This window comes from Barbus barbus, assembly GCF_936440315.1.
Source record: "Barbus barbus genome assembly, chromosome: 30".
In the NCBI taxonomy this organism is placed as follows: Eukaryota; Metazoa; Chordata; class Actinopteri; order Cypriniformes; family Cyprinidae; genus Barbus; species Barbus barbus.
In genome coordinates, this window is record NC_136758.1 from 1,278,805 (window position 1) to 1,293,234 (window position 14,430).

The following is a 14,430-nucleotide window of genomic DNA, read 5'->3' on the forward strand; positions in this document are numbered from 1 at the left end:
CTCTGAGGTCCTCTGAGGGGTTGGCATTATCTTTCCTCAGGTGTTCGGTCATCTCAGATCATTTAAGGGTTGGATCCAGACTGAAGCTTCTGTAATTCCTAGTTACCACGGGATGTTAATCAACAGAGAAACAAATAGAGATATAATTAGCGTAGCTGCTGTTCCATCTAAGCAAAAATGATTTGTTCAACCCAAGCTAAAGAATAATAATAATGTACATTTGATCAGATATAACGGCAGTACAAGATTATAAAATGCATTATGTGAATGCTTGGCTAAAGAGATGCGTCTTTAATCTAGATTTAAACAGAGAGAGTGTATCTGAACACCGAATGTTATCAGGAAGGCTATTCCAGAGTTTGGGAGCCAAATGTGAAAAAGCTCTACCTCCTTTAGTGGACTTTGCTATCCTAGGTACTACCAAAAGTCCAGAGTTTTGTGACCTTAGGGAGCGGGTTGGATTGTAGCGTGGTAGAAGACAAGTTAGGTACGCAGGAGCTAAACCATTTAGGGCCTTATAGGCAACTATCACTATAAATAAATATCACTATATATTGTTGCCACACCGCCGCCACGGCCAGTCTGACGGGGCTCATGTTTATAACAGTAGCTTGGTGGAGTAAACTCATTTAGACCAAAATATTCATTTGGTTTCAGCCAGGTTTCAGTCAGGCAGAGCACATCAAAATTATTATCTGTGATCATTTCATTTACAATAACTGCTTTGGGTGCGAGTGATCTAATGTTTAGGAGCCCAAGCTTTAAAAATTGAGTGTGTTCTGGTATAAAGCACATCATATTGTCTTCTTGCAGCATAACTGTTACTTCACTGATATTCTTTCAGAATTCTATTGTTTCATCGAACACCAAAACAAAAGAAGCATTATACCGCTATAGTTTTGTTAAGGACAATATCATATTTATGGCTGGAGACGCTGATCCTCAGACCAGTGAATAGATGCACCATAGAGCTGCAGTGTTTTATCAGTTCATGCACTGACCATATAATTGTGCGTCTTTAACAAAATAAAAATACAGACCAAAAACACTCACTGACTCCATCACGTTTCCAGTTGGCTCTGTTGGGAACGGCCCTGGGTAATACTGTGTTTCTCGACATGAACCATGTGTTTTGGATATTGCCATAGTTAATTCTATGGTGTTTAGATATTATATAGTATATTTCTCTATTATTTTAATAATTCAGTACCATGATATTGTCCAGGCCAGTGGTTCTTTTTAAATCCAGGGCCCACACTGTCACAACAGTATTTGAAGGGCCTCTCCCTGTGACGAGAAAACTATTTTCAACAACAACAACAACAAAAAAAGAAAACAATTTTCAGTATTCCAAATATTTTAAGAGCTGAATGTTTTTTAGGGATCTCACTCTTAAGCAGTAAATTTACTTGACTATTCAAGTCATTCCTGATAAAAGTGTTTTTTTTATTATTTAGAATCATTGAGATACTATTATAGTTTATATGAATATTTTGAATTAGTTTTTATAATCTCTGTTTTTATTATTTTATTTTTAAAAATATGTTATTTCAAGGAACACATTTTTTTTTATGTTTTAGTATGAAAAAACTGTTCTGAGAAACTGGATAAGATTTTTTTTTTTTTACTCACAATTTAGACCTGGGGCCGGTTTCATAAATGGTTTAGACTAGTCTTAAAAGTAAGTCATCTAATTTTTTTCTTTAAGACTGGTCAATTTTTTTTTAAATTTGCTTAAATACAAACTTAGTCTAAGTTGAATCAAAAATACCAGACTGATTACCCCGTGGGTAACTGCTAGTTGGTCAAACTAGTTCTTAAGAGACTGTCTTAACATAGAGGCTAAGTTTATGCAACTGGCCCCTGATTATAAATGTTTTAGACCTTGGAAGTTTAATTTAAAACTGTATATTTATTATAAAAATGCCAGTGGAGCAATATTTTATTAATTTCCATTAATTTTTCCAAGTCTAGAAATCACACTTTTAAAATTAATCTTTAAAATTAAAATGAATCTATATCAGTTGTTGATAGGGTGAATCAAAATAGCAAATATCTTGATTGTTTTGGATTATTTTAAATGATGCTAAGCCATGTTCAGGCCTCTTGAGAGTCTATGTCTAAGTCAAAATGAATGACTAACTACTCGGGTAGTGTTTTATCAGTGGTGCTGTAATTACTGTGCTGGCATAGACACTCTCTCAGAGGAGCAGCATCATCTCCCATTCACCTCTGAGACCTTGAGTGGTTGATTTTGCAATTGTAGTTGATATAAGCTCTGTATCGCAGTACTCATTACTCGTTTGTAATGTCAAGCACTAGATGTTGATGTGTGTGTGTGTGTGTGTTAAAGGTTGTCTGCCATCACACTCGTCCAGGAGTTCAGCAGGTTTCCAGTGGATATCTGGTCTAACAGCGCTTCAGTCCGAGCACCCAGACGTCCAGAGCCAAACCCGGCACGTTTTCACACTCCTGCAAAGTAGGAAAATTGCTCTCTTTTCTCTCTTTCTGTGAGATCACAGCATATACGCGTGCATTCGGTGTCGTCTCAGATGTAGTGTGCTGTTTTAACCCTGACGACTGTGAAGAAATAATGAAGAACGTCGATCGCAGCTTCTGGCCACTCGTGTGCAGTTCAGCCCATCAAACGCTGACGGCAAATAGGCCTTTGTTCCAAACACGCTTTCATTTTCCCTCTTGTTGTGCTGGCAAAGCGCACTTTTAAGAGGTACGGCGGGGCTCTTTATTCGGTGGCTGCTCTTTTCTTCACACAGCTTGTTTGGATAGGACTCCGTCCGTCACAGAGAAGCACCGACGAGGACAGACGCTTCAAATTAAAGCCGGAGAACGAAAGCGCTGCTCTGGCCGTTTCTATCGCCCGCAGAACTTTTAAAGAGAGCGGCCTGTAAGAGCAAAGAGAAAAATCTTAAGCAAGAGCGGTTGGAGATGAAAAGCATATTTAATGTTTTTCATCTTACTTCGCCAAACAGCCTTCACAGCGCTGAGACAATATTAAACAAGTTAATATTTAATGAGCGGCTTTCTTGTGCGCTGAAACGCAAACGCCTGCGAAGGAAAAACAAACTTGATGTCGTGTGAAATTCTAATGGGGTGCAGCGCCGCTGCGGTTCCTCCATTGTGCGTGTTTTTAACAGACTGTGTTCATGTCGTGTGTTTATGCCGGTTTGAGCCTGAGGTGAGAGTGGAGGATCCTTAGAAGTTCAGCCGCAAACTTTTCTAATGAGAAACGAGCAGCTCTTTGTTTAATTGACCGGTGTGTGTGTGTGTTGGCAGGACAGCTGCAGGAGAAAGGCCTGCTGATGAAGCACGTGCTCCTGGTTCATCTCTACTTGAGCGACATGGAGAACTTCAGTCAGATCAACTCCGTCTACTGCACCTACTTTACTCACAATCCTCCAGCCAGGTAAACAACGCCTCCATCCTTTAAACAGGGAATTCACTGCTGTAAAGATGTGCTTTTAATGAAATGTGTCTGTTTGTGCAGTAGAAAAGTGATGAAAATGCACATGGCTTACTGGATAACAATTTTAGGTAACAATTTACTTGAAGCCGTTATACATAATGCATTATACAAATATTTGAATGCATTAATTAGGCTTAATTCACATTTTGTATGATCTTGTAAGTAACAGTTATAACTTGGGATGCATGATATTGGATTTTGCCGATATCCGATATGCCGATATTTTTCAGCTCATTTTGCCGATAGCCAATACAGATACATGCAGATGTATTTCGTTTTGTTTGGAAACAACAGCAAGTTCTCCTGTGCAGAGATTCTAAACAAATAATTTTTAATTTTGGTAAGTTTTAACAAAAACGTATTTGTTAGAATTAAATTAACAACAATGGAGTTATTTTATAATGAGAGTACATTGAAAGCTTATTATAAATCATTATAAAATAAAATTATTATGAATCAACTATAAATCAATCACTTTTTTTCAGACAGATGCAGTGGTAACCTTAACAATTTATTTAAAGATTTAACATTTGGAGATGGTCTAAAGCAAAAGAGTTGTAAACATTCTGAAAATATTTCAGAGCTCATAATCTGTTTGAAAAAACAAACAAAAAACATATTACACATTAATATTGTAAATTAATATTAATTACGGGGAAGTCGTGGCCTAATGGTTAGAGAGTCGGACTCGTAATCGAAAGGTTGCGGGTTCGAGTCCCCGGCCGGCAGGGATTGTAGGTGGGGGGAGTGAATGTCCAGCGCTCTCTCCACCCTCAATACCACGACTGAGGTGCCCTTGAGCAAGGCACCGAACCCCCAATTGCTCCCCGGGTGCCGCAGCATGGCTGCCCACTGCTCCGGGTGTGTGTTCACGGTGTGTGTGTGTGTGTGTGTGTGTGTGTGTGCATTTGTTCACTACTCACTGCTGTGTGTGTGCACTTGGATGGGTTAAACGCAGAGCACCAATTTCGAGTATGGGTCACCATACTTGACAATACGTCACAACAACTAACTTAACAACTTAATAAAAAAATCTATATATAAAATTATTTAATTTACAAGTGTCATGTTTGTGATTTTTATTCATGTAAGCTATATCTTCTGACCTCTAACTCAAAACATACTCGTGATTTTACAACATCAGTTACTGCTCTATTTAATCAGAAATACAATCTTAATGTTATTTGTGTATTTGACTTTAATTTTATTACAAGTAGGCCAACAGCACCCCCTAGGGAGTTAAAACTCCTTACCTGACGGGCATTAGGACCCGGAGTAGTGACTGTTGAATCTGTTGCGGATGTGTCATTCTGTTCATGCATTCTCAGTTTAAATGCAGCAAATCAGAAACAGTGAATCTAATCACTATTCCGGCAAAAAATCAGTTCAGGAATGAGCCACACTGCTGACTTTGTCTTATCGCTAGCTCACCCTGAGCACATGCGAGTTATTCGTCTTATTCGTCATTAATGTCTAAACCGCTGGCCACAAAAGTGAGTACACCCCTAAGTGAAAATGTCCAAATTGGGCCCAAAGTGTCAATATTTTGTGTGGCCAACATTATTTTCCAGCACTTCCTTAACCCTCTTGGGCATGGAGTTCACCAGAGCTTCACAGGTTGCCACTGGAGTCCTCTTCCACTCCTCCATGACGACATCACAGAGCTGATGGATGTTAGAGATCTTGCGCTCCTCCACCTTCCGTTTGAGGATGCCCCACAGGTGTTCAATAGGGTTTAGGTCTGGAGACATGCTTGGTCAGTCCATCACCTTTACCCTCAGCTTCTTTAGCAAGGACTGAGGACTGAGCATTTTGATTGGACGAACATTTCTTGGTCCTACGCCTTCCACAGAATATATAAAGACAGATTAATACATTTAGACCACTTAACTTAATGATTGCTATAGGGATGTGAAGAGACTTTCAACCAGAATAACAAAATATGTTTCTGAAGATAATCACCTATTGCACCTTTAATCGTTTGACATCACTAATATATATATATATATATATACACACAACAGTTCTTTCTGGTCCTTGAATCTGATTGGCTGATAAGAGTGTTGATGTTAGAGCCCAACAGAACTCCAACAACCATTTCACCGTTTGTATCGCTCCGCTTGCCGAAGTTGCCGTATTTCTCACAGCAAGTGTCATGGCGGACGCCCAAATCCACTATAATTTTGAAAATAGTCCGTTAGTGTCAGCGGGTGCTCAACGCTCGTAAACCTGCGGAGAGAGCCTCACCTCGGCCAGATGTTCTGGAATTTACAGCTGACTCTGATGTCTCTATAGTGGTTAGACATGAGATATAATTCATTTTGGGTATATCTAATGGGCAGTCTTTGGTCTCATTAATCTATTATTTGTTCCAGAGCAAATAGTTTTGGCAAAATCTCATCATGTTTATGTAACTTCAGTGCTGTATATCAGAGCGCTGCCTTTGTACTTCTGACTGAATTGCCTAGCAACTTTTATGATGGCTGTTGTTTGTTAAATATTATTATTATTATTCAGTAAATAATGTTTTATATAACTAATAGTAGTATTTAGTATTAGGAAACAGTGTGTGTGTGTGTTCGTGATGGTGATTTTAGTTACATTGTTCTGCCATTAGGTGGAGACAAGAGACTTTTAAATAGAAAAAGTAATAAAGCGCAGTTTTGAGCAAGGAAGTTATTTTTTCTTTCAAAAAGCTTGTATGCAGCCAACAAATGCACCGAGCAGCGCTGTCATCAGAAATCACCCTTAACAGATGAAAGGATAGTATGATAAAGATATCGCTTTCCTTAGCGGACATTCAAACTAATGTTTTATTGTGAATATGAGATTGATCTGAAGAATGAATGCTGCATCAGATGCAGGTAATCACGATCGCTCAGTCAATCTGTCTGTCATAAAACTCTACAATACATAATACGCCACTTTTACTACAGTAATACAATAAGCTTTTAATGAAGCAACTCAACGTTCCTTCATTACTAGTTCTAAAGTGATGTTTCTGAATTAGTAACAGAGGCTTGAACTCAGCTGTTAAACTGCCAACTTTAGATTTTAATCCGTGGTGAAAGGAAATAGTTTGCACAAAAGAGGGCTTTTAAAGACCCACCGTTGTTATTTTTTATGTATTTACACACTCATGCCATCGAACTGTTGTATAAATGCAATATCACACACGTAGCTGTGAGATATGGCTGTATATCAGCATACTGTGATTACCTACGGCCGAATCACAGCTGTGCCGATATACATATATATAAACCTTGCTACTTGTACTGCATTAGGCTAACCGAGACTTGTCATAGCACTTGCATGGTTAGAAGACAGCTGCATGGTTAGAAGACAGCTGCAGTGCAACAGTCCTCAATGAAACAGCCTCTCCTAACTTTAATTTTATAAGTGTCTGCAGGACTGTTAGGAGAGGTGGAGGTGTAGCTGCTCTGTCTAAAGATGTTTATCAGTGCAAGCAAATGTCATTTGGTCAGTATTTGTCTTTTGAATACCTAGGTATTGTGCTGAAAGGTGCTCCACGCACCCGGTTTATCATTATTTACAGGCCTCCAAAATGTTCTCCAGCATTTGTTGATGAGTTCACTGAACTGTTATCAATGATTTCCTCAGAGTTTGACTGTTTTGCTATTGCAGGGGATTTTAATATTCACATAGATAATGCAGAAATCAAAACTACAAAAGAAATTATAACTGTTTTAAACACTTTTGACCTGAGTCAGCATGTGCACGGACCCACACACAATCGTGGACACACTCTAGATTTACTCATCAGTAGAGGTCTAAACATCTCATCCATTGTAATTAAGGATGTAGCACTATCTGATCACTTCTGTATTTTCTTTGATATATTGATCTCAGTCACCACTGAATCTAGATCTGTCTCTATCAGAAAGAGATGCATTAACGAGAACACTAGTACGCTATTTATGAAGGCAATATCATTAACACCAAGCATTTCTGCAGACCATGTTGATCTCCTGGAGTCATTTAACTCAAAAGTTAAGAATGTTATTGATGATATTGCTCCGATAAAGGTCAGCAAGAAGACTGGCAGACAAAAATCACTTTGGAGAAAATCAGCAGCAGTTCAGAGCATGAAAATACAATGCAGAAAAGCTGAGTGGATGTGGCGGAAGACGAAACTCAAAATTCACTATAGCATCTATAAAGACAGCCTTCATGCTTTCAATGTGGAACTAGCCACAGCTAGACAGACTTTCTTTTCAAACCCTATAAACAGTAACTTAAACAACACTTGCACTCTTTTTGCGACTGTTGAGAGACTGACAAACCCCCCAAGTCAGATTCCCAGTAAAATGCTCTCCGACAGCAAACAGCAAACAGTTTGCTAAATGTAAAAACAAATTTGCAGCTGTGTTATTGTGTGATGCAGGGTCTGTGTCCAGCTGTGGCTCCCGGTCTCTCAGCAGCTGCGGATGGACGTTCTGCTTCAGGACGGGACGGCGCTCTGCGAGGAGGACGCTTTTCCTCAGAGAGACACGCTTCACGTCCAGAGTCTGTCCCACTGGGCCCCGGCCAACATCGGGCCCTACAGTCAAGCCGTGCAGGTACAGTGAGCGCTCATGCATTTGCAGTGTTAATGCATTACAAGTTTTTTTTTTTTTTTACTTGTAATGAGACTTTCTTTTAAGTAATTGGTAAAATAACGCATTTTTAATTTAGAAGGAAATATCTGAGTCACTTTTTTCAAATAAGTAACTCCAGTTCCTGTGTTTCTGATGTATTGAGTGACATCTCTGGTGTTGCCATGTTGAGAGAAATCAGGAGTAAGTGCAGAGTGTTGTGTGTGAACATGATCTTACTGTAGTTCTATTCTAAATATCAACATGATCTTACTGTAGTTCTAGACTAAATATCAACATGATCTTACTGTAGTTCTAGACTAAATATCAACATGTATTTACTCATCTCACCTGCACTAAAACACATTCAGTGTTCCTCAAAATGAATAAAAACAGTCAAATACAAACTCAGAATATTATACAAACCTGCAATAATTAAATAAAACAAATATAATTTATGTATTTAATCCCATTTTATTAACCAATGTCTTTGCTGCTGACCTTCGATGATCCAATTAATTTACATTTACATTTACATTTAGTCATTTGGCAGATGCTTTTATCCAAAGCGACTTACAATTGGTGAATACAAAAAGCGATTCATCTTGAAGAGGCAATCAGACAGAGGAAGTGCTCGTAACACCAAGTCTCAGTCATTGTTCAAATAAGTACAAGCTAGTAGGTGGAGAGAAAGATAGAGGGAAAGTTTTTTTTTTTTTTTTTTTTTTTTTTGAGTTTAGGATGAAGTCAAGTACTGCCGAAAGAGATGAGTTTTCAGTTGTTGTTTGAAGATTGCCAGGGATCCGGCGTTCTGGATAGGGGTGGGAAGATTATTCCACCAGCCAGGAATGGTGAACGAGAATGTTCTGGAGAGTGATTTTGAGCCTCTCTGTGATGGTACCACAAGGCGTCGCTCACTAGCAGATCTCAGACTTCTGGAGGGGATGTAGGTTCGTAATAGTGAGTGGAAGTAGGAGGGTGCTGAGCCTGTGGTAGTTCTGTACGCAAGCATCAGTGTCTTGAACTGGATGTGAGCCACAACCAGTAGCCAGTGCAAGGAGATGAAGAGAGGTGTAACATGCGCTCTTTTGGGCTCGTTGAAGATCAGTCGTGCCGCTGCATTCTGAATCATTTGTAGAGGTTTGATTGTGCTTGATGGCAGACCAGACAGATTGTAGTTATTGCTGAATAGTGTTGAACTTTCTTCTCCTGCGTCATATTCTTCATGTGATTAGTTTGAGCGGCGTCCTCTACTGTACAGACCTGAATTTACATTTCCTTCAGTCTGAGCCGGATTCACTTCACTTTTGTTGTGAAACAGCTTTACATTTGTAAAAGAAGAACTTTATATTAAAAACAAACACGCAAGCCCTGCCCAGATTTAAACTCAAAGCTCAAAAGTAACGTAAGACATTACTTTCCATTAAAAGTAACTAAGTAACATAATTAGTTACTTTTTTAGGGAGTAACGCAATATTGTAACGCATTACTTTAAAAGTAACTTTCCCCAACACTGTTCCTTTGCCCTTTACAGAGACGATTGGCACGACTGCAGCGGCTGCGATCGCTCTATATGTTAATCTGTGTTGAATTAGCACACAGCAAGCGTAATATCATAAATTCAACAGCTCAATCATGAGTAAATGCACTTCCACAGCCCATCACACATGACAGCCAGGCCTGCGTGTTACATTTGCTAAATTGGAGCGCTGTAGACAGTGCCCCATATTGATATAATTACCCCCTCGCTGTGCCCCCTGCCTCGCGCTCGTGATGAGAAAGGCTTCTGCTGATGGCGTTTGTGCCACACAGACAGCTACCTTTCCCAGGAATAATCACTGATTCATGCCTATATTTAATTTAGAAGAGGGAATAGCTGAAATTAGCCAAAGCACTTTGGGGCGTCTTCATTATTGTTGCATCTCCTTGCGTTAATTTAGTAACATTGAGACTCTTCTGTAGCTTTGATTAATATTTTTTATTTCATTTTTTAATATATTGTTTTAATTTTCAGTTTTAGTAATTAACAAAATTACCAAAACTTTAAATGAAAAAATAAAACATGTTTTTGCAATTTTTATTACTTATTTTTCTTGATAAATCTATATCAATAAGAATGATTTAAAGAAAAAATATAATATTAAGTATTCATATATATATATATTTTTTTTTATTCTGAAGTGTCTTTTTAGATGCGTATGTTGTTCTTTAATGAATTTAATTGAATGAAATTAAATTGTAATGGCCAAACCTTTAGTGTGTAACTGTGTTACTGCAAGAAACATTATCTTCTTAAAATGTTTTTCTGTAATTTACGGGGAAATTTAAATTTGGTCCTAAACTAGTTAGGCCAGACTGAGTTAAGTGTTACGGTTAACATTTAACCTAGGTTTTCAAAAATTCTCAATTAATATTGCTAGAAAATGTTTTAAACTGGGTATTAAACTCATTTGAAGAGATTTGATCTAAATCAAATTTAAATTTATTTAATTTTAAACTCATATGAAACTATTTTAATGCATATAATATTGAATTTTAAAGTAATTTTCTGAAGGTTCAGCCGCTCCGCTCACAGAACAAAACACTGATTTCAGACCCTTTTGTCAAATGTGTGTAAAACATTAAACGTATTTCATTATCAGGGAGTGTTCTTTGTCTAATTGCCGAGAGCGTGTTGGTTCTGTGTGTAATGTGAAGGATCCTTATCAGATTTGATTTACCAAATTCGTTAACCTTTGCGTTCGCGTAGCTTCAGGCCCTGAGCGCCATCATTTCGATGAAATTAAACGCTCTGTGTGTTTTTTGTTTTCTCAGTTTCACTCTTGATTAGCTCGCGCGGCGAGGTCACGTTTAGCATAATAGTCCCTGTGTCCTTAATGAGGAATTCTGGACGTGTGACAGCTTCTCCTCTGCCTTGAGATACGTCTCGCCAGATCTCCTGATCCTCTGCTGTTTTGATGTTTATGCAAATCGCATTTGATCATTAAGATTGTAGCGTAACATATTTATGTCCAGCAGACGTAGTATAATTTTGCCAGAAAAAGTTTTAGATATTTTTATATTTTTATCATTATGGACCACAAAACCAGTCATAAGGGTAAATTTTTCGAAATTGAGATGTATCCATCATCTGAAAGCTGAATAAATGATATTTCCATCAATGTATGGTTTGTTATGATAGGACAATATTTGTCTGAGATACAACTATTTGAAAATCTGGAATCTGAGGGAGCAAAAAAATCTAAATATTGAGAAAATCTCCTTTAAAGTTGTTCAAATGAAGTTCTTAGCAATGCATATTACTAATCAAAAATTAAGTTTTGATATATTTACGGTAGGAAATTTACTAAATATCTTCATGGAACATGATCTTAATATCCTACTGATTTTTGTCATAAAAGAGAAATTGATAATTTTGACCCATGCAATGTATTTTTGGCTATTGTTATTGCTATTATATTACTACTACTACCATCCAGCAGACATCTGAGGCTGCCGGATCTAATGAGCTATGATCGAATGATATTTAACGTTACATTAGGACAAATATTTTACACCTTGCTAATATTGCGAGTCTTCCGGCATAAGCTCTCAAACATTTTTCCAAGGGAAGAGGAGAAAAAAAAATCAATTTTCTCTCATAACAGACGATTAAGCTCGTGTGTTGGCAGATGTTTGGAATTGACCCTTCATTAACCAAAGTCGTCGTTAACAGCAGGAGTTGTAAACCGCGCGTCGCCGCACACCTTGGTGATTTAATGTTTCCCGTTCCCTAAAATCCCTTCAGGAGCGCCAGCCATCGTAATGGAATCCGTAAGCAAACAGAAGAGCTGTGTTAAATCACGATCCACACGCTACCCTGAGACCTGGCAACGCTTTAATAATCCAATTTAACATCCGCCGGCATCATGTAGTCCTGTTAGTCCCAGTTTTGGGAATACGCCCACTCCGTCGGGAGGGTCGCTTTATTCCTCGCGCGGCCCCGCAATTGGATTTGCATTGGGAAAAATCACAATCTGACGCCCACAATTAGAGAGCCTCTGCTGCGGGAACATTTGAGTAATCTTCTTAAAGCGGGCGAAACGATTAAAACAATGAGGCCGGATTCTCCCGCATGGTGCTCAGGAATGAATGTGGCGACACAGATGCTCCTGCCGCTCAGATAACGAACACTCCTCTGATTAACAGCAACTCGTGTAATTTCATTTCTGATACATACTCTATCGGTCAGAAGTTTGGAATCATTGAAGTCTTCTGCTCACTGAGGCTGCATTTATTTGATCAAGAATACAGTAAAAACAATGAAATATTATTATGGTTTCAAATAGCTGTTCTTTTTAATTAATTATCATTTTTTCTTGATATGGATATATTTCTATTCACTTTTATTTCAGTTTTAATTAGAGTTATTTTAGCACATCGCGTTAAACTAAATTAAAATGAGATTTTTTAAAAATATTTTATATTTTTGTATATATATATATATATCAGGGCTCGCAAAATCGCTAGCCCGACGTCCCGGGGCTATTGTGTTTTCCAGTCGGGCTACCAAAATGTGTCACTGCCTGCCCGACGGGCTACCTTAAATGAGTTGGGAAGCCTTGATTGAATGCCGCCAGTAAAAGGGAAAGAATAGCAATGCTCGGGCAAACCGCTATAGAGCTGATGTCACGACAGAGTTAGAGCCGGTTTCATAGAAAGAGAACGATATGCACCAAATGAGTCGCTGTAGAAACTGAATACTTCAATGGTTGCGGTGCGCTCAACACGAGAGACAAACGTCCTCATGTGTTAAAGAAGAGTGGCTTTATTAAGTGCTGGAAATAGAGGAGTATGGGTAACTAAACTCTGAAACATGTTCAGTCACACACAAGAGTATTGTACAAACTGTACTTCATAACCATGTTTAGACAGATATAGAAGAATTCATATGTTCATGTTTTTATATTTAACTTACAGATCTCAGCTTAAGTTTGGCTTCAGTTTCTATTCTATTCTATTCTATTCTATTCTATCAGTTTAAATAGTTTGTTTTGATATATGTTAGGCCTATATTATAGACTCAAAAACAAGGTCAATTATTTATCAGGTTTTTTACTTTGAGTCTCTTGCTCATCAAGGCTGTATTCATTTAAAAAATACAGAAAAAACAGTGATACAGTGAAATATTATTGCAATTTCTAATATTGGTTTCCTATTTTAATACCTATACTTTAAAATAGTATTGATTCCTGTGATCTGCAGCTGTATTTTCAGCATCATTACTCCAGTCTTCAGAGTCACATGATCTTCAGAAATCATAATAATATACTGATTTACTGATCAACAAACATTTCTGATTATTATCAATGTTGAAAACAGTTGTGCTGCTCAATATTTCTGTGGAAATTGTTCAAAAGTTTGGTTAAATTAGAAAAAAAAATAGTTGTATTGATCAAGGATGCATTAAATACATGAAAAGTGACAGTACAGTCATTTATAATGTGACAAAAGGTTTCTATTTCAAATAAATGCTGTTCTTTTGAACTTTCTATTCATCTGTGAATCCTGATAAATAAAATATATCACGGTTTTCAACTGTTTTCAACATTGATAATAATCAGAAATGTTTGTTGATCAGTAAATCAGTATATTATAATGATTTCTGAAGATCATGTGACACTGAAGACTGCAGTAATGATGCTGAAAATACAGCTGCAGATCACAGAAATACATTATATTTTAACACATATTCACACAGAAAACAGCTGTTTTACAGTGTAATAATATTTCAGAATTGTACAGTGTTTTGTCTTTTGTCTGGTGTGTGTCGTGGCGATCACAAGCTCGTGTGTGTAGATGTGTTGTGTGTGGAAGCCGCTTCAATTAGCAGATGCAGTTAATGAGGCTCGCTGGGCAGGAGGTGCGTTGTGTACAGATTAATTAGAACATTTACGTTAGTTAGTAACGCAGCTAAATGAGCGGCGTCTCTGAGGAGGAGCTCGTCAGAGCCCGCGGTGATCTCCCTTCGCCATAATCTATTAAAGCGCCGCTTTTATCTCACCTCGCCCTTGTCAAATTTTATGGATTTTTTCATAAACACTGCCTATACTTCATAAATGTCTCAATTTTCTAGTCTATTAACATTACTTCAGAAGCAGTTGATAAAAGAGGCAGGCAAGCATGAAATAATGCCCCAGTAATATGCAGCGCTGCAGGCTAGAGCAGTAGGGCGCGAGCCGGCGCTCAAACAATGCTAGGATGCTATCAGCTCTAATAAAAGAGCCAGCAATCACTTACCGCCGGAGAGAGACGGGAGAGACGGGGGCGGCGGGGCTCAGCAGCAATTGAGCTGAAGAAAAATGAGCTCTT

The 14,430-nt window shown here is 38.0% G+C and overlaps 1 protein-coding gene across 2 annotated transcripts in view; it reads left to right on the forward strand.

The window, feature by feature from the left end:
• LOC306850079 (uncharacterized protein) overlaps positions 1 to 14,430 on the forward strand; it is a 115,216-nt gene that overhangs the window by 36,915 nt on the left and 63,871 nt on the right. For both annotated transcript variants that reach the window (XM_079385516.1, XM_079385517.1), the window contains 3 exons: positions 2,354 to 2,479; positions 3,295 to 3,424; positions 7,890 to 8,064. In XM_079385516.1, coding sequence (XP_079241642.1) covers positions 2,354 to 2,479; positions 3,295 to 3,424; positions 7,890 to 8,064 — 431 coding nt within the window. The remainder of the gene's footprint in view (positions 1 to 2,353; positions 2,480 to 3,294; positions 3,425 to 7,889; positions 8,065 to 14,430) is intronic.